Raw genomic sequence first — 20,599 nt, 5'->3', positions numbered from 1 at the left:
TATTTTATCTTGATTATGTAAGATGTGTACAGACAATTACTGAAATGATCAATTATTTTTTATTTCCACATATCAGCAATGTTTTCAAATGTAGTCCAGTAAAAAAGAGATAAATGTTTGATGTCCAGCAATTGCATTGTGAAATACAGAGAAAAAACCCATAGTCACACATTCCTTTACGCTAAATTCTGCAAATTGAATTGAAATTTATATTTTTGCTTTTCTAAAAACATCATTCTAAGAACAATGAGTTTTTTATGTTTCTGTCTAAAACTTGCTTGCTCTATGACAATGTTCAGTGCTTTTCTCCTGTGAGCTGTTTGCCACACTGACTGTCCTTGACCAAACCAGAAAATGAATTTGATTTCTCTAATGCAACAGGTAATTGGATTTCTCTTTATGGAATGCATCCCTTTAATGACTGTTTCTGCTTCAGCCAATTTAGCTGCAACTGACCTTACATTGATCTGTTGATATGACTTAAAATAAATGCCAAAGCTGGGAGATAAAATACCAACTGTTTGATATCAGAAAGAACATTTCCTGCTTCATCTTGCCATTTTCTTCAGAAAGTGTGTCCATCTTGCATACCATTCTCATGAAACATGCTACTCTAATAATTGGTCATAAAGCTGCAAATTACATCCTTCTACCAAATATAATAACCATTTCCCAGAAAGCATCTGGAGAAAATACCTTGAAACATGAATAAAAATTCTTGAAATATCTGTTCTTCTTTGCAAATATTCATCACTATGTAGACTCTTCCTAAGAGGAAAAAAGGTGTTACTAAAGTAGTGAATTAAATCTTTGCAGAGGTTTCGTTCAGCATTAAATATATATTGAAATTTAGATAATAGGGATCTTATATAAAAGTATCATAGCTTGCTGATCTGAGAAAATAGTTACCCACATAAAACAGTTAGTAAAGGTGGTATTTTGGTATATTATCTGTTCGTTGTTAAGGTTAGGATTAATGGAGTAATAAAATCCTAGAATAGGTATTTCTATTTAACATGTTCATTATCCTTTGAACCCAGCCCTTCAGACTAATATGCTGAGCACTTTTAACCCCAAATTGTCTTGAAGCCAAAATTTAGGACTTGAATACAGGTTTAATTTATTTGCGGGCCACGTATTCTTTTTGATAAACACTGTTAATGCCATTGATTAAAAGTGGTAGCTCACATTCTGGATAGTAAACTGGATTTTTAAACCTTAGTGTGGAAATTAAAAACAAGAAATTTTGTCTTCAATTTGAAGTTATTTCCTCCTGAAACCTTTGTTAAGAGTTAATTTCATACTGATCAAAACAGATAGCAATTTTCCAGTGAGTCCTGATACCAATGGCAGATAGAATTTGTTTTACTTCTCTGAATTTTGAAGCAGGTGGTCTCCCTCATTTCCTTTATCTGTTCAATTATTTCTTAAATCTTATCATATGAATTGGTTTTGCACTCCTCTGGATGTTTTGCACAACAAAATTGATGAGTTTATTGTAATGTAATTTTGGTGCTTTTTAGTAGAGTTAATTTGAAGTAAATGGATATGAAAACACAGCTTCCCAAAAGTACAGGTGCCTGAGGGGTGTTCACCCTTCTCATTGAGCTGAAAGTAATTTTTAATACTTTCATGTACCACCCGGAAGTACTGCATACATATGAGTCTCTGGACAGAGAAATGTATGGTCTCTTTAGGTAGGAATTATGAAAATGAGGGTAAATATTTCATACTTTTAAAACTTTGTGGAAGTTTTGAGATTTTTTTGTGTTGCTAGTCCCAGGTGCACTTTTTTTACTGATTCCAGGAAGTGAAAGGAGATTATAAATGGCATATAGTGCTTAATTCACAGGCTTGCACTCCCTGGCTGCAGTTCTGCTTTCAAGAGTGGAAATTCTGCTGATGCTGCTCTCAGGGAAGCGTATTGCCTCTCCCAGGTTGAGCCAGAAAGCTTTTCAGCCACAGGGGAATGTAACTTGTGTTCTGTAGGTTGCTTTAACTTCTAGACTGGTTCATCTTTTGTTCTTATCTTCGGATCTCTACAGGTTTCATTGTTTCTCAAGGAGTTGCATGCACTTCTAGGGGCAGAATATGGAGGCCAATATACTTTATTTTGATCGCAAGTAACACTGGACATACTATTATTCTATTTTCTAACTGTAAACATTATCAGAACTGAAGCAGGTGTGCCATATATAACATAAAAGTGTTCTTAAAGTCCTTTCTAGTACTGTCTTTTGTGACACCACTGCAACTATTTACTATTTCTTCTTTCCCTATAGGTCACAGATATGATGCTTCAGGACAAACCCTACCCAGACTGGGGAAAATCTGCCAGAGCTTTCTGGAAGAAAGGAAACATTCGGATCGTTTTATTCTGGTAGGAAAGTAGTAAAATCAGATTATTGTAACCGAACCTTTTATAGAATATCCAAAACCATATTTTCTTATTCTCAATGGCAGAAAGAGATATAAACAGAGTACATGGTTGAAAAAAAGTTAAACCTGGTCTAACAAAAAAATTAAACATTGCGAAAACTGCATGGGTGAACAATTGCTAATCAAAGTTGTTGGTGTAAAAATGTAATTTAAAAATTTATTTATACAGTTTCTTTTGTTATATTTTGGCAGTGTTTATAATTGAGTTGCAAAATTTTTGCTATATGTAATAATATTTAGATGTCCCATTGTCATTCCTAGTAATTAAGGTAAGTAGATATGTGAATTTCCTTTTGTGACCATGAAATTAATTAAAGCAATTCTTTGAGTCACCACATGACTAGGATTTAAAATGGCAAGTCTGTCTCAGATAATTAAGAAAAATATTAAAAAATCAGTGCATAACATTTTGAGGGGTAAGAGTTTATTTTACCCCAAATGTGGCCTCTTCCAGATGAATTCAGGCCAAGTGTAACTATTGAAAGAGAACACAAATTATGGCAGGAAAAATTGAAGCTGGAAAATTCATATTCTCAGAAGCAATCTGTAGCTGAAGCAACCTTTTAGCTGAAGATGAAAAAAATAGCAAAAATTTTTTTAACTACATCAGGAACAGAAAAACTCACGAAAATATCATCAGACCTGCTACTTTTAAAGAGCACATTTCAAAACAGTTGTTACAGAGAAGTTGAAATATCTATTTATATGGGTTCTCCTACAGAAAATAAAATTAAGTATCCTACACTCGTAAAGTAGTAAAAATAAGCTATTTTATTAAATTGAGGCATTTAAAGGAAATAATAAGAGAAATTTAAATATTAAAAAGAAAGAATCAGATGGCAGATTGTCTGCACACAAGGTTTATAAGGAACTGAAGGGAGCTGAGCTGATGCAAGTTTTATTAGCACTTAATTGCCTACTGAAAAATTAAATTTGAATTAAATTTAAAATTAAAATTTGAATATTGTTTTGCTTTTGCTGCCTTTTTTTTTTCTTACATATAGAATTATCCTACCAGCCTGTAAGTCTGAGTTCAGTGTTAGCTAAATGGATTGAATATATCATCAATAATGGAATTATGAGCAAAGCTCTAGATTAACTTAACTGAAAGAAGCCAGGGAAGCTTTGCTGAAAGAAAACCTTCTCTGATCTGTTAGAACTCTTTGAACTTGTCATCAAAATAATGGATGAGGAAGAAATGCTTGATCTAATTTATGTGGACTTTCCCAAGGGTTTTGACAAAGTTCTTTACTGAAGGCAATTAAGAAAACTAGTAAGCCTAAGTGTGCTAACATTTAGAAATTGTCTCAGAAATGTGCACATTTTCAGCTACCTTGATAAGGCAGGAGAAGCCATCTTGGCCATGGTGACCATGAAACGATAGAGTTTAAACTCTCTGTTGACAGGAGGAAAAGTGCCAGCTAAACCTTGGCTCTGGAAATGAGAGCAAACTTCAGCCTGCTCAGGCAATTAGCAAGTAAGGTCCCCTGGGAAGATGTTTTTGCAGGAGCTGGGGTCCATCAGTGCTGGTCACTTTTCAATCGCCTCCTAAGGGCACAGGAGCAGGCAATTCTTAAGTGTTGGAAGTCAAGCAGGCGAGGCAGAAGGCCAGCTTGGCTGAGCAGGGATTTTCTCTTGGAAATAGGGCAAAAAAGAAAGCTGTGGAGAATCAAGCAAAGTAGTTGGAATGAAATCGCCAGGACATCTCTGGGATGTGTATGCAGTTTGGTTAATAGAGGCGAGACCTGAAAAACTGTTCCAATATTAATTGTCCTGGAAACTTTCCTAACAGAGGATGGGGGGTTATAGTGAGCAAGGCATGAAGAGTTCTTCACGTGAACTTTTAGCTATAGGGAAAAACAGGACACCAACAAAAAGAAATGAATTTACTGGAAGAGAGAAAAACAGCTGCTGAGGTCTGTGTAACCAGGTAATAGAAAATTTATATTCAAAGGTAGATTATCAAAATGGGGTATTGTAGAAATAATAGGGGATTGTGCAGCTGAATCTTGATTGCAGGCAGGGTGACAGAAAAATATATACAAGCTGAGCATTTGAATATGGGCGTAACAGGCTGGAATCCATTTCTCTAGTGTCATTGGCTAGACTTTCATTGTATGTGTATACAATGATCAGTCTTCATTGCAATAACATGTCTTTGACACAGACCCCTGTCTGATATAAAACAAATACCAACATGGAGAAGAAATAAAGTAATACGTATAATTGTAAATTTGTGATTCTCTATGTTTGCTGTGTTTGACTTCTCAAGCTAAATAATCTTCCTTTAGTGTGTAGCTCCATAAGCTCTCGCTAGCTTTCTTTAATTAAAAATAAAACTACACATGCTCAGAAGTGTGTGTTAGCAATCACAGGATGTTAATTCAGCAAATCGACCTAGTAATATAGGTTTGAAAGCTTTTATTGAAAATAACTGCACAGAATTGCTACAGAGTACTAATTCATGAACATATGTTATGTTTATAGTGGATTGTGTCAAACATAGGTTAGTGTAGTATTCTTAATTGAACATTTTGTACCCTAGAAGTAGAGAAAACTTCCTTCTGAGATAGATAACCACATCTCCCACACAGAAATGCAACATTTTTTATAAGAGATTTCCCATTATGAACCTATTTGAGTTTTTGGGTTTATAAGTTACATTTCCATATTCTATGTTTTTATAGTCAAGATGATAAATTAATACTGTACAATTATGTTCTTTTCACATATATGAATGTAGTTCATAAATTGGTTTCAAAAGACAGCTTCTTAAAACATCCGTTCTTTTCATTATAGGCTGCACTGAGAAAAACTAGTTAGACATTATAGCTTTCTCAATCTAAATTATGTACTGACCCAAAAAAGCAACCTTTCATTAAGTTTGAGTAAAAGTTTTTGTGATGCAGTCTGCAGCAAAATAATTGTATCTATAATATGTGTACATTTAGTTTCACAATACCTCCCTGTGTTGGAGGTTTTTAAGTTTATCTATTAATTCTTTCATATTTAAGTAATTTATCTTGGGATAAGGTACTGACTACTGAACAGAAACCTGGAATCATCTAGAAGATAAGGCAGATTTCCTGGTAAATAGCACAAATAGTATAAAAGCATGTAAAAATATTTTCCAATATTATTGCTCAGAGTAAATCTTTTATTCTTATGCTATAACCAAAGTGAATGACTTCAGTTTGGATAAGCGAGATAATAAATATTCATTAAAGTCCTCCACAGATGGTTTATATTGAGTAATCTGACTACCAATCTGAACAGGCATTGTAAAATATATTGTCAGGATAAAACCATTCATGAATAGTAATTGTTACCTTTAGTCTAGCAGTCAGGAAGTATGATTATAATTTTTCAAGAGATGGCTAAAATATTTTCGAGAGCATTTCTTTAATTTCTGTATTATGGTTAATACAGAAATACCCATCTGAGTATTATTGGTAAGTTGTACTGTGAAATGACAATTTGTTAACATGAAAAAATATTGAAAATAATTCATCATAGTACAGACCACTGAACTTTCTTTCCTATAAAGGGTAGTTGTTTAAGGTTTCTGCCTATTTTTAGCTTTCATTATTTATTATTTTCAATATATGAAAATATTTTATAAATATGAAAATATTGTATTATTGAAAATATTTGCACAAAACTTTTTGTTTAAATCTATGTCTGGTACAGTACAAACTCTCTGGTTCATGTCCTAAGGAGAATTTTTCCATCTGGATAGCAAAGTGCTTTTACAGTGCCTAGTATGGAACAGTCAAAGTGCTCAAAACTCACTAGAATGGTTGAAGCTTGACAACTACATGAGTTAGACAAATTTTTGAGACCTTGTTCTCAGTTGCCCCCACTCCTTGGTTCATGAGGACTATTCTGTCAGTAATTTAGGGTTCTCCCACAAATCTACTCTCCTCAGCGAGCACTGTTTTCAGCTACAAGTGTTACTCAGTCCCTAGCTGAACATGTCTGTCCTTTTCCTTCTTCCCTTCCTCCCTTCCTCCAGCACAGCAATAGCCTGAAATGCTGCCAGTGTTGGCAGAAGCAAGAGAGAAAGGGCAAGGATGACCTGGAGCCATAGGTCAGCTGTGGGGTGATTGGCTTCCAGGATAGCATTTGCAGTTCTAACACTGTCTCAGCCTTTCCCTGGCTTTTCTAGGAGCGTCTTAGGAAATGCAGTCAATCCACAGGCCTCCCGTGTGACCACATGGACCATGTTATTCATAGACTACTAATGCATTGCATGAGAGGTAGATGCTTTATATGACATTACTTATATATGAGCAAAGGGAAGGTATGCATATGGGAGGGAGTGCAGGTGAAAGTCTCCCATCTGTCTCAACTATCAAGGAAGAAATTTGTAGCTTGCCTATGCTCGTCTATATTTAGAAAGGCTGTACCATACGTTTTTTCCACATTCTAGTTATGATAGGAAGCATAGGGAATCATTCCTCATCTCACTTTTCTTCTCAGAAGGCAAAACATTTGAGGGAGTCACAGTTTAAATTTAGGAGCTCTGAGATCTGGGATTCAAAAAAAATCAAAAAAACAATACAGCCAACTTTAATTGTGAGATCACTTTAGTTTGAACATTAGGTTTGTTATTTGTGTTGTTCAAGTTACATAAAGTGGTCTCATCCTATTTATTTTTTTCTGATGGAGACTCCTACAGATCAAACAAAAAATATGTTGTTTCTTACTTGTATTTGCATGAATAAGAGGAGGGTTAGCAGATGAGGAGAGTGAGGACAGCGTGGCAGCTTTCCTCTCACAGTAAGTAGAACACACCCATACGCACCTGCATCCACACATGCAACTACACACTCGAGACAGCAACAGAGAGGAGGAAGGAAACTTCTAACACCCCTGAACAAACACCATTCCCCTGGTAAGTCTAGTGGTGGAAACCTTTAATGTCCTGGAGTTTAAAAAAATATTCACAGAATAATCTGGTGGAAAGACAGTTATGTGGAAGAGAGAAAAGCATCATCCTTTAGCTACAGTGGGGTTTTGGACTGGGCCCATAGACAGTTTCAGTTTTATTTGGCTTTAAATTCTTTGAACTCCTGTAGTGCATATGTATTTTATACCATATCTTTTCAGTTCCTCAGCCTGTTTAAGCTTTTTGAGTTATATTTGGTAGCTACTTGCAATTCAATAGTTGATAACCTGTTAGAAAAAAAGGCTAGCTTTTATTCCTACATAATTACTAGATTCCTAAGTATAGCTTTTGTAATTGGATGGATATGGCAACCCATCTTCACCTCTTTTTAAAAGTATATTTTATTCTATCTCTTTTATTGAGCAAGAGGTATATCACGAACAATTACTAAATATATTTTATCTACCATGTAGCTTTAATAAAATAAAACTTCTTAAAGTGCTGTATCTCCAATGTTTCAGTAATAACAGTACTCCCAAATGACAATACTTTCACAAAATCACACTCTATGCCAAAAACTGAAAAACTCTAATTCTTAGATGAAAATTTTCCTTGGCAAATTTCAAAAGGTTCTTTTTTCTGAATAGGCAGCTGCAATCCTCAGTTCAGTCACAGTCTTCTTGGAGCAAGTCCCCTTTTAGCACCTTTTCTGTACTTTCTGCAAAGTTCTTGTTGAGCAGGAGACACCTCTGCCTCCACTCAAGCCCTGGAAGATTTTCCAGAAGAGCAGAATCACTGATGTGGTTGTTGCTCTCTCAGTTCTGTCTTTCTGCTTAAGTGCTTTACCTTCCTTCCTCTTCCACAGAATAAATCTGTTTACTATTAGAAAAAACATTTTTTTCTAACTTTAGCATTTACAGCTAGCCTAGGCCTTATTCCAGGTCCACTCTAAAATCAGGATGAGTGTAGCTGTCAGATAATATGCATTATTTGATCATGTAGGGAGAAAAAAAGTGCTGAAAGATAAATATATAATATAAATACATAGTCAGATAATTTTGATAGACGGAAGTTCTAACTGTTACAGTTAGTTCAGCGTGCACATTGTGGACTATTATTCATACAGTGGAAGGATGCATTTCAGATTATTAAAGTAGAAATTCAGTCTTGCATCCTTGCTTCAGTGTGCAGAGGTCTGGCAAAATAATAGCCCAAAATGTGGTCAATTCAACTCAAACTTGTTCCTTTGGGGAAGGTGTACAGAAACCACCAAACAAAGACATGGTGCATGGAGAAGATGCAGCCTCAGCCAGAGGTTTTGTGCAAGACGTGATCTCTGAAAGGCTGCAGAGTTCAGTGGAGATCAGAAAGTGAGTGCTTCAGCTGCTTGTGCTCACAGCCAGAGTTCATAGACTTCGTCATGTCTGGATTCCAAAAATCAATTGACTCTTGTAAAATAAATGTGATGATTAAGGTAATTAAATTATTTTCCTTCCTGGAATGCTGGAGTACTTTTTAAAATTGTATTTCTCCCTAATGACATGTTAAAATTTGTGCCTTAGAATTTGCTAATGTACTTGTCTGAACTCCTGACTCATCTTTCTCATAGAATGGCATAGGTTGGAGGGGAATTTAAAGATCATCTAGTTCCAGCCCCTCTGCTATGGGCAGGGACACCTTCCTCTAGACCTGATTGCTCAAAGCCCCTTCCAAACTGGCCTTGAACAATTCCAGGGATAGAGCATCCACAACTGCTCTGGACAACATCTTCCTGGACCTCACTACCCTCACAGAAAAGAATTTCTTCATATATCTAGTCTAAATCTTTCAGTTTAAAGCTATTCCCCCTTGTCCTAGCACAACATACCATTGTGGAAAGTCCTCTTCAGCTCTCTTGTCAGCCCCTTTAAGTGCTGGAAGGCTGCAAATAAGTCTCCCTGGGGCCTTTGCTTCTCTATTTTGAACAACTGCAGCTCTCTCAGCCTGTCTTCATAGGAGAGGTGCTCCAGCACTTTGTGGTCCTCCTATGCAGTTACTCCAACAGGTGCACGTTCTTCTTTTGAGGCCTCCAAAGCTGAACACAGTACTCCAGATGGAGTCTGACAAGAGCAGAGTAGATGGGCAGAATCATTTTCCTGGACCTGCTGGTCATGCTGCTTTTGATGCAGCCCAGGACACATTTGGCTTTCTGGGCTGCATGTGCATATTGCTGGGTCATGTGACTTCTCGTCCACCAACACCTGCAAGTTGTTCTCCCCAGACCTCCTCTGTCCAAGGGAGAAATTAATGCAGTGTGCCCAGCCTGTGTTTCTGCTTGGGATTATGCCGATCCAGGTGCTGAACTTTGCACTTGGCTTTGTTGAACTTCATGAGGTTCACACAGACCCACCTCTCAAGCCTGTCCAGATGCCTCTGGATCGCATCCCTTCCCTCCAGCGTGTCAGCCACAACACACAGCTTGGCGTCGGCGACCTTGCTGAGGGTGCGCTCTCGATGGCACTGTCCGTGTTGCCGACAAAGATCTTAAACAGCGCCGGCCCCAGTACCAAATGCTGAGGAACACCAGTCATCATGAACCATTGATCACAACTCTTTGAGTGCCACTATCAAGCCAATTCCTTATTCACCCAGTCTGTCTTTCAAATCCATGTCTCTCCAGTTTAGAGGCAAGGTTGTCTTGCGGGACAATGTTAAATGCTTCGCACAGTTCCAGGTAGATGATGGCAGTTGCTCTTCCCTTATCTGCCAATACTGTAAGCCCAGCATGGAAGACCACAGAAATTGTCAGGCACCGATCTTCCCTTAATGAAGACAAATGAGTGTTCCTGTATTTTCTGTAAATATTGACTATTTACAAATTCTGGACTGTGAAGTCCACAGGAATACACAAAATTACAAACTTCTTTTCCTAGCAAAGGTTGCAAGACATAGTGATCATGTCAAGTGTTGTTTGGTTTTCATGTCCATCTGAAGAAGCCCTTCTGAAACTGATTTGTGCCCAGTTAAAATCAGCTTGGAAACTGTTTTAAAGACGTGGGTATTTTAGTGTAACTGGATGCACTAACACAGTGAAACTGTTCCACTGACATTAACGGAATTGTTTAACAGTGGGGCCTGAGATCACTTTCCCTGGGAACACTTTGGATGATATTATTAGTCTTCTGCAGGTTTCAGGAGGATATAGCAGTTGTCATCCTTTGAGTGGCTGATTAAAAAAGTCTAATTCCTCTTGATTTCCTGATAGTTCTTAATGATGTGATTTCTGCTCTGTTTTGGGCATTAATTTTTCAAATACCATTTAGCAAAACTCTCCACCATATCCACCTGTTTTCTGGTGGAAACAGGCAAACAAATAGCAACAAAGAAATAGTGGTTCCAGAGAAATCTCAGCTTGAGATTTGAAGTACTGCACAGGACTAGAACGTGGCTGTATGTTCTAACTTGTGATGCTTTAAAAGAAGGAAAAAATAGCTTCATGTATCCAAATTCAGTTATTTAGGCTTAACAAAAAATGATGGGACTCTCTCTTTTGCAAAGACTGGACTTAAATGTGGAGCAGGAAACTTCTTTAAATACTGCCAGACTTCATGCCCCCATCCCATTCTGTCCCCTTCAGATTCTTATACCCCATGATCACTTTCAGAACAGAGCCATTTCAATAAAAATTATAACTTAATTGCAATGTGCTTAACACAACTATAAATATGAATGTACATAAGCTTATTTAGTCCTTGTATAAAACCTCAGTTTAGATGTAAGGAACAATTCTTTTGTTTCTTACTTGCTTTTCTACATTTAAAATATTGGTAGGGCTGTAAAATTAAATGCATTTGCTGACAGATATCTTAATCAAGGCATTCAATTTATAATATCTTATTTAGGATGGATAGCATAATGAGAATACTGTGGCTATATTTTTATTTCAGATAATTGCATGTTATCTGTTTGTAATTGTGACTGTAGAAAAAGCAAGGCCTAAAACAAAGGGTAGATTAAATTGTCGATGAAATCACAACAAAGGTTGTTAACAAAAGGTGCGCTGCAGGTCTCTTGTTCTCATAATGTATGTTTTGATACTTTAGCATCTTTGCTAGATTTTTTTTTTAAATCGTGTTAGCAGTTAAGTCCTTACAAAGCTCGATGCCAGTTAAGTTTCAGACCATGCATATTTGAGGTACTTTGTCTAACAGGAAGTTATACTGATGAACATAATGAATTTACGATACTAACTAATCAAAATAAAGAACTCCAGTGAAAAATGTTTAAATAAAGATATGTTAATACAGTACTAGACATTTTCCATCTTTGCAGATTCTTTACCTATGGAAGTAATCTATTCCTGGAATCAAAACCACCTTGACTTCAGTTTACTGTTCTCATTGTATTACTGATTGTGTTGGTAGATGGCCGAGCACAGTGCTGCTTCTAATGCAGACAAAGAGTAAATCTTTCTGGATTTCAATGGAAAGGGCATCAACCCTTGTCTGTGATGGCTGAGGGGGAAAGCAAAGCCAGTGAAAACAACTGGAAAAAAATTACTCAGCCTTGAGAATAATCTAGGCTATGAGAATAATCGAATTTCTTTGAGAAAGGGTCATATTTTTTGAAGCTTTTTTACTGCATTTTGCTGTTTGCATACTCTTGTCTTCTGCTTCCCCATTTGTTTTTTACACACCCTATCAGAATCCATTAGTTCTGCCATAAAGCAATTTGAATTGAATTGAATTTATTACAAAATATCTTACAATTGGCAAGGTAAAGGACAAAGGCCAAGAAACAGTCCAATTATTACATTAAAATGAAGGAGGTTTTAATTTCAGTTTAATGACTCTCAATGGCAGTTTTAGGTTATTCAAAGTTATGCTGAAAATAAAAAAAAAATATTTCTTATTTTAAATATACTATATATGGCATTCTTCCAGTGCTGCATAAATGTTCTCTTTGAGATTGTGTGACTGTGTTAACTTGAGTGCAAGTTTCTAAGCTATTCTGCTTTTTAATATATGGTACTTTTAATTTAGATGCATTGGTTTTGATTTTTATTTGCATTGATACGTAACTATTGGAATTTTGCTGGAGATTGGCTGGAGCACTTCTCCTGTGAAGATAGGCCGAGATAGCTGGAGTTGTTCAGCCTGAAGATGAGAAAGTTCCAGGGAGACCTTACAGCAGCCTTCCAGTGACAAAAGGATCTGACAAAAAAGATGGAGAGGGACTTTATAAAGGCATGTCTTGACAGGACAACGGGGAATGACTTTAAACTGAAAGGGGACAGGTTTAGACTACATATAAGGAAGAAATTCTTTCCTGTGAGGGTGGTGATGCACTGGAAGGGGTTGCCCAGAGAAGCTGTGGATGCCCCATCCCTGGAAGCTTTCAAGGCCAGGTTGAATGGGGCTCTGAGCCACTTGGTCTAGTGGAAGGCATTGGAAGGGGAGTTGGAACTAAATGATCTCTAAACCCCCTTCCAACTGAAACCATTCTGATTCTATGATATCTACTATAATCTCTGCTATGGTCTCTGCTATACTCTACTATAATACTATTAATATGGATTAATAAATTTATAAATTCTAGTAAATTAATTTTCTATAAACAACCAACCCATGAGCATGGTTTCAAAGCAAACCACTGTTAAAAATGTTCTCACTTGTGCCAGCATTGCACATCCCAAGAGAAGTGAACTCTCTGTTCCAGGGAGGTTACTATCTGGAATTCCAGTTTTAAAAAGGAACATGGTACAAAGATGTGCTAAATCCCTCATCTGCGAATCCATATTTGCTGCTCACAAAAGTATTGTGTCAGTAAAAAATAGCCCTTGACACGTGCTCAGCATCTACTTATTTGCATACTTTGACCTGACCTCATTTATGGAAATATTCGGGGCCAATTGGCATAGCACAGGAAGCATAGGTCTTGGGAAGAAAACAGAGTGAGGCATGTTTTCAATGACAGTAAACAAGCTGGAAATATCTTATTTGACTTTTAAATGATATACCGAGTTGAAAGAGCTGGAATTTCAGTGGGAAACAATAAGTTTTAAATTGAATAAATTTTATATGGAGGATCTGGAGGAAGACAGCACGTGTAATGGCAATGTCATTTTTAGTGCATTAGCTTTCAGGATGAAACTTGTCTCAAAGGCAGGTCCAGATTTCTTGTCTAAGCTTCTCTCCAGTATTCTGTTACATGTAGTCTAACATACTCATGTTTGTAAACTTTGTAAATAAAGTATAATATGAATATAAATGTTTCCAAGGGATTCTTTCAATATTCAGTACAAGCTTGATCAAGCTGCATAAGCATACCTCTATTATAAGGAATTTTTTCATTCAAACTGTGATACAACTGATTTTAATGTCTTAAAGACTAAGGTTTTAAGACTGTCTGTAGCTTTCAAGTTGATCATAGAATTGCTTAGGTTGAAAAAGACCTTTAACTTCATCAAGTCCAACTATTAACCCAACACCTAATCCACCACTAAACCATGTCTCTAAGTGCCATGTCTACATGTCTTTTAAATATCTCCAACCACTTCCCTGGGTACCCTGTTCCAATGTTTGACAACCCTTTCAGTGAAGAAATTTATCCTGATAGCCAATCTAAACCTCCCCTGGTGCAACCTGGGATTGTTTTCTCTTCTGTCACTTGTTTCCTCAGAGTGGCTTACTCAAAATTTGAGCTGATAGACTTTAATCATACTTATCTTTAATAATTTGAAGAGGAAAACTTTTAGTTCATATTAGAAAAAATTACAGTTTAAAACATTATCTTGGTTTTAATGAAGATATTTTAAAAACATGGAGCTTTTCCCCTTGTGTACCTCTGAATTGGTAAAATTATCTAAACTTCTGAAGTTTTATTTTTATGGAAAGTAAAAAAAATTACTTTCTCCCAAAACAAATTAATTTACAAGATGCAAGCACAGACAAATGCATAATTGTATTTCAAAGGGTGTTTTTGTTATGCTTCAGAAAGATGGGACTTTAAATTAAGATTCTGTCTAAAGTGTAGTTCAGTAGAGTTTTTAAACTGTTATAATTTCCATTTCTTCCTGCCTGAAACATTTCTGTGAAGCCAGTTAGAAGTACCACTTTCTTCTTGTGCCATAAGATCTTTCTTGTGAGTACGATATATTTTGGCTGGTTTCAAAAAGCATACGCTCTCTTTTAATCTATACACAACCTCAATTGATGTTCAGGTCAGTAAGTGGGAAGACATTTATAGAATCAATCATTTTGGGTTAAGGAGTACACATACTGCAAGCGTACTAATGGAATGGAAATAATGCCTGGAACATCTCCAGAACAGTCACAGTCTCAATAGAGCAATTAAATATGCATGAGGAATGTTTGCAGTGAAGTTCAAACGCATCAGCCTGAGGCTTATTTTTTGGTTTAATTTATTCACTGCCTTTCTGTGTACTGCTTGTTGATGGTTCAAAAACACTTCTGCACACTGCTCCTGCATCATCTGTGTATGCACTGACTGACAGATACAGTCACAGTTGCTATTTTTAATCACTATCTCAGGAACAAGGAGTAGACTGTAGTAGAAAAATGCAGAGTTAGTATTCAGGTTAACAGGTTTTATTCATTAATAAATTTGACATAATTCACAGTATGGAAAATAGTCTTCAGAATTAATTCAGGAAGTGTTTGAATATTTAGTAAAACTTCTTAGTCTGAATCTGCTGGCATTATTAGGTCTTCAAATTAGAGTATTTCGTGATATCGCCTGTATTCCGTATCTTCATATTACTGCTTTTATCCTTCATGAAGGAGATGCTTGTACTGTCATTAGCGGCTGATTTTTTATGTCATTGTGAATGCCATCACTCTTCAAAACGTTGGTGATTGTATTTCCTGATAATCGTTGTTCTTTGCAAAATGTACAAAAGAACACATACTATTTCCAGATTCAGCAATTCCATGCTTTCTCTGCTGTTTTCAGTAAGAAATAAAACCAAACTATTTGAGGCTTTGTAATGAAAATTTATTTCCTTTGATGGGCCTAAGTGCTATGATTTGTGACTGATCAGAGAGCACCAGTGTATTAGCTGGTTCATCTGTTATCAATTCATGTGCTATGAGTAAGTGGGATTGTCATATAACCAAGCTTAGAGCTATTGGCAAAGCAACTGAGCAAAGACGACCTCTTAAAAGGATTACTCGTAATGTAATTACTTGTGAAAGATATATGGATATCTCCTGTATGAAAACACCAGCATCCTAATACGTTCTTTAAGCAATAACATTAGTGGAATAAGAGCTTGTGTTCCAGTAATGGTATACTCTGCTGGCGGATAATGGCACAGTGAAGCAGAGACACTTATGTGAAGTAAACACTTAACTAAAGCCAGAAGTGTGCTTTTGTTTCTTTATATAATTTCAAGGCTGTTATTGAAGCAAAATTTACTTTCTAGTGACACTATAGTTATTTTATTAAATGCAATGGAGTTTTTGAGGCCTCAAAGCTCCCAGTAGACTTTCTTCAGGTCTGGAGAAAAGTCTTTATATATCTCTACTAATATATATTAGTATATATTATATTATATATTATAATAATATAATAATTTTAATGAAAAAATATGCTTTTAATATATACCTGTTACTGGAGATGTCAGCAATATGTCATGTCATATAATTTTCTAGAGAAGCAGAATTAACTTAGGACCTTCAGTTCAGGCAAAGGGTAAGCACTCTTGGTGATGTTGCAAAATGAAGAAAACTTCATTCAAAAAATTGTTCACAATTGTGAACAATTTTGGTCAATGGCTTTTGATATTGACTTTAACCATCATTAGCTGATTGACATTTCTTAGTGAAAAGGAACACTCGCCTGAGTATGTTGAAATGAGCACCTGACCTTCATCTTTTGAAAATTGATGGTATAAGCCCAGTAGTCTTCAGTGAAAGTTTAATCCTCTTTTTCTTCAGTTATTTGTAGGGATCTTTTTCCTTCCAGTAGTTAATGAGCTCCATGGTATCCATAAAAATAGCAGCTTACAATGACAGCTGTGCTGTTTGATTAGTTTAGTCTTAAGCTCATTTCTCAACTTTGCTAGTACTTTCCTCTTGCAACTCCTGTACTTCTTTCATCACAGTTTTGTTTCATATTTTCTCATTATTTAATAAGCAAAATTCAGATGCTTGATGTATGTTTCTTTCTGTGTTTTTTTGTTTCCACTTAATCAGGCTCCATTTTACATTCATGTATTGAATTTTACTATTTGCTTGGGTTTTTTCTTGAAGACTTATTTTCTGATCTTGAGTAATAATATTATTCTTAAGATGTATATCCTTATGATTCTTGCATCAGAAACCTGATTGGGTTTTTGATTGTGATATGTGGGCAAATAATCTGGCTTCATCTGTGTCAGAAGTTGCATGCTTACTTTGTGTAGTAAGGTTCTAAACTGTAATGTGTCTTGTGACAGCCTCACAATAGCAAGAACAGATTAATAAAGAAAGCTGACACTAATGTCTAGGTATATGTATTCAGAAGGTGATGCAAAGGAAAAATTCTTTACCCTTCCAGGAAAACAAGTCATAGCCAAAATATTCATACCTTAACCATCTGAACTTACTATCCTATATTATTATTGTAAATATTATTATTATTACTATTAATATCTAAATATATAAATTTTTCCCTTGAATTTGACCTACATCAGATTTTTGGGGCTTGTGGTACTCCAGAAAATCAGACCATTTAAATATAATTGCCTAGCTATGAATTTAGATCCTAGCTTCAGACACAAAGTTATGTCATAAGGTCTTCCCATGGACCTTGTGAAAATTCCACGTATTTTAACTATCCGTCCATCTTGCCAAGCCATCTTATTATGTCCTTTTTTGTGTTTTCTGATCAGTTTGGAAATAGAGATAGGTTAAAATAGTTTAGGAGAGAGGAATCACTACTTTGTAATGCCATTATTCCTTTTACCTCTTCACTTTTATTATTTTAGTTTTTAAGATCATTCATGCTATATGGATTTCTGCAGTAATGTGAGTTGCTGTGATTGTAGTAATGCCCAATACAAGGACAAAAGCAGAGCTTCTTGAACTGAGAGAGGAAGGATTCAACTTCCTTGTCTATCCCTAAATAAGCAGAAAGAGAAAGAAGGTATTATCCCATTTGCAAGTGCCATTTAACGTCTGAGCTTTGGATTGTTCCAGGAACCTTTTGGCCTTGTGACACAGCTGTGCTCATTAGGACACTGGGTGTTAGGGCTCAGTTTAATCATTCTCTTTGCAACATGAGCAAACTGAATGAGCATTAATAAGACTCTAATTGGCAGCAGGTGTGTCTATGTTATAAGACAAGCCAAAATTAAAGACGCATTTTAATTTGCTACATATTAGTAAGTTTTTTTGTAATGAATGAAAACTGAACAATCATTAGCATGCCTTGGGTTACAAAAAGAATGGGCTTAACAAATCACTGCAATGTATATTAATGTAAGTAGAAAGTTCTTGGAGATGTTTTTAAACAATTCATTTTTAAAGAACACCTAGGTCAGAGCTATTTTGAATACCATTGATGGCAAGGTCTAAGGTGTCAGCACAGCAGGCACATGTTGTCAGCATAGTATGTAAAGCAGGAGCTGAGATTTTAAGTACTTTTCACAGATGTTAAGGTATCAATTTGTTCCAAACTTCTTGACTTTGTGAGCTGTTCTGTTATCATTTTTCTAGTAGAGATTTGAGGACATTTTTCCACATGATCAGTCCAGATAGGAAGTAGTCTTCGTTCTTCAAACTGAATTATGAAAACCTTTTCTTTTTTGTTTTTTACTTAAGAAAGAGGTTATCTATACACCCTCTTGTAAACAAAAAACCTTCATATGCTTAGTTCTTCCCATCTGAGTAAAGCAACAGAGCCTTTGCTAGTGCCATTCATTACAGAGCCACACATCCCATCTTTTAAACAAATTTGATGCAAATGTAATTCTAGAATTCTAAATGGAACTAAAGATCTGTTTTCCTGGCATTTAGATCTATGCAAATTCAGGGAAAGTATCATTTGATTGGAAGATAAATTGGTGACAGCATTAGTCACTGGAAGCATTGTTTGAATTTATTCTATGATGCGTCATTTTCTCAAGAACACATGGGCTATAGAATATTCTGAATGCAATTATGGACATCTTACTTTACGGGCAACTGCCTTCAGGGAAGATGTTATGCCATTCTGCAGTTACTGTTCATAACACAACTGGTGGTTACCACAGTCCTGTATAATCCATATCTGAAGCCACCTTTAAATGTAGAATGACATGACTATCTAGTGTAGTATTTAACAATATTTCTGGAGTTTTAAGGGTAAAGTCCATTTCTCCCTATTAGAATATCAAAATACTGCCACTGCATACAAAAAACCTGCTTTAACTTAGTGAAAGTGGCCAGTGCCTCAGATGAAAGAGATTTCCTTTTTTTTTTTTTTTCCGTAGATATTGATGGGGTTATCAACTCAGAAATCTCTGTGATAGATTTCCACTAATGGTTGGAAAGGCCCAGGCATGATTGTAAGTCACATTCATCTTTCAAGACCTCTTTGCTACCGATGACAGTTATTTTCAAGGCTCCCAGTAGGAATATAAACCAAAAAAACTTGGTGAAGAACTTGACGAATTAATGTAACGTCAACTCTGTCAAAGGTCCCCTCTTTGAGAGAAAGTGAGATGCTGCAAAATATAGCCCTCCCAAAAATATTCTTCTACATGCTCACTGTAGGTGCTTGCTAGAGACTCATTGAGCAATCACAGAAGTGGTGGGAAGAGAGACTTAAGCTTTTATGCTTGTCAAACATGTGTTGAAGTATTTTACAGAAAGAAAAGGATGTTTAACACAGTTTGGTCAGTGCCATCTCTATTAAACTCAGGGTCTCTTCAGCACTACCTAAACTATTTTGAGATCATAACAAAAATTGATGCAGTATTTGAGTCTCTGGAAGATAAACTGAGTGGATACGAAACGTAACCTGGATGTGGCCCCTTGTTTTGACTGCTCATCTATTCCTTGGTCAGGAGAAAAGGGCTGTCCACAGTTTTTAGCCCGGCTCTGGCGAAAGAACTACCTTGTTGGATAGATGTAAGAGGTGCAACATTGATCATCTACTGTTAAAGTCTTTCTGCAAGATGATTATAACCCTAATGGAGATCCACAAAAGAAGACTTGCGGGAGAAGCAACAAGTGTCATTGATTAGACCCCATAAGAACTGAAAGTTGATTCCTTTTATCACTTCCTGTCAATCCCTACTTCAGGAACACTGTCAGAACACTGTCAGATCTTAGGGCCAGGGAGGCCATATTACAGATTACAGACCACACAGAAATTCATGCAGAACTAGGTCAGGTCAAATGGGCAGGTCAGGAGGAAGAAGCAGGTCTAAGACCAAACAAGGAAAAGACAGAAAATGATAGCAAGAGTACTAACTGCCAGGAGTGAATATCAGCTGAAAGCAAATGATAGGAGAGTTGCTTTTTTTTCAATATGTAACTGAGATGGCAAATTCTGAGCATCTTAACATTAAGTCTTACTTGATAGGGCATTAGAAGGTGAAGAGGCCAAGGCTGGAAGGTAAAGGGTGACAGATTGTTTCAGGAGGAAAGGGATCTTTGTTTACACCTTGTTGGGAATCCTGCAATAAAACTTTGGATTGCTGTTTTTTGAGAAAACCAAAACATTCAGATAAGCATTATTTTTGATTAAACTTTCACTGAAACTGCTTCTCATCCCTGGGAAGGAATTTCTGATCAAAGCTAGTGAGGGCCTCAGTCTCCTCAGAATAACCAGTAGCATGGTGATCAAATCCACATGGATGAATGCTGGTCTGAGGCCCTGCGTTTCTCACTGCAGGGAGGTGAAAAGCATCAGCCTGGGTTTGCTGAATCTTTGCTGAGTTCCCTGAATATTGCTGTTTTTTTCAGGATTTATCTGGTTTCTGTTTACTGTAACAATTTGGAAAAGTGTGCAGATTAGACTAAGGATAGAACATGGAACTTTTTCTGAAATAGTGAAAAGTTTCTGCTTGAGAGGGATAACCGTTTCCTGGAAAACTCAAAATTTAACCAAATATTTGTCTGGGCATCTCAGTGAATTTAGCCGTAACAATTCCCAAGTTCTTTTGTGCACCTTCTTGGAAATTCCTCATGTTCATCTTTCAGTGGAAAAGTGACAATATTCATATTGTCACAGAACTGGGCATATAATTATCAGAGTAGCACTGGCTGTTAGGATGTATTCTAGTGAGTCTCTTTATTA

The 20,599-nt window shown here is 36.3% G+C and overlaps 1 protein-coding gene across 1 annotated transcript in view; it reads left to right on the top strand.

Moving 5' to 3' along the window:
- Nucleotides 1–20,599, top strand: part of TMEM117 (transmembrane protein 117) — a 195,653-nt gene that overhangs the window by 120,930 nt on the left and 54,124 nt on the right. The window contains exon 5 of the mRNA XM_027710914.2: nt 2,283–2,380. Within this exon, the coding sequence (XP_027566715.1) occupies nt 2,283–2,380 (98 nt within the window). The remainder of the gene's footprint in view (nt 1–2,282; nt 2,381–20,599) is intronic.

This window comes from Pipra filicauda, unplaced genomic scaffold (assembly GCF_003945595.2).
Source record: "Pipra filicauda isolate LSUMZ 115617 unplaced genomic scaffold, ASM394559v2 scaffold40_size4127951_pilon, whole genome shotgun sequence".
In the NCBI taxonomy this organism is placed as follows: Eukaryota; Metazoa; Chordata; class Aves; order Passeriformes; family Pipridae; genus Pipra; species Pipra filicauda.
This window is presented reverse-complemented; position numbering and strand designations above follow the sequence as displayed.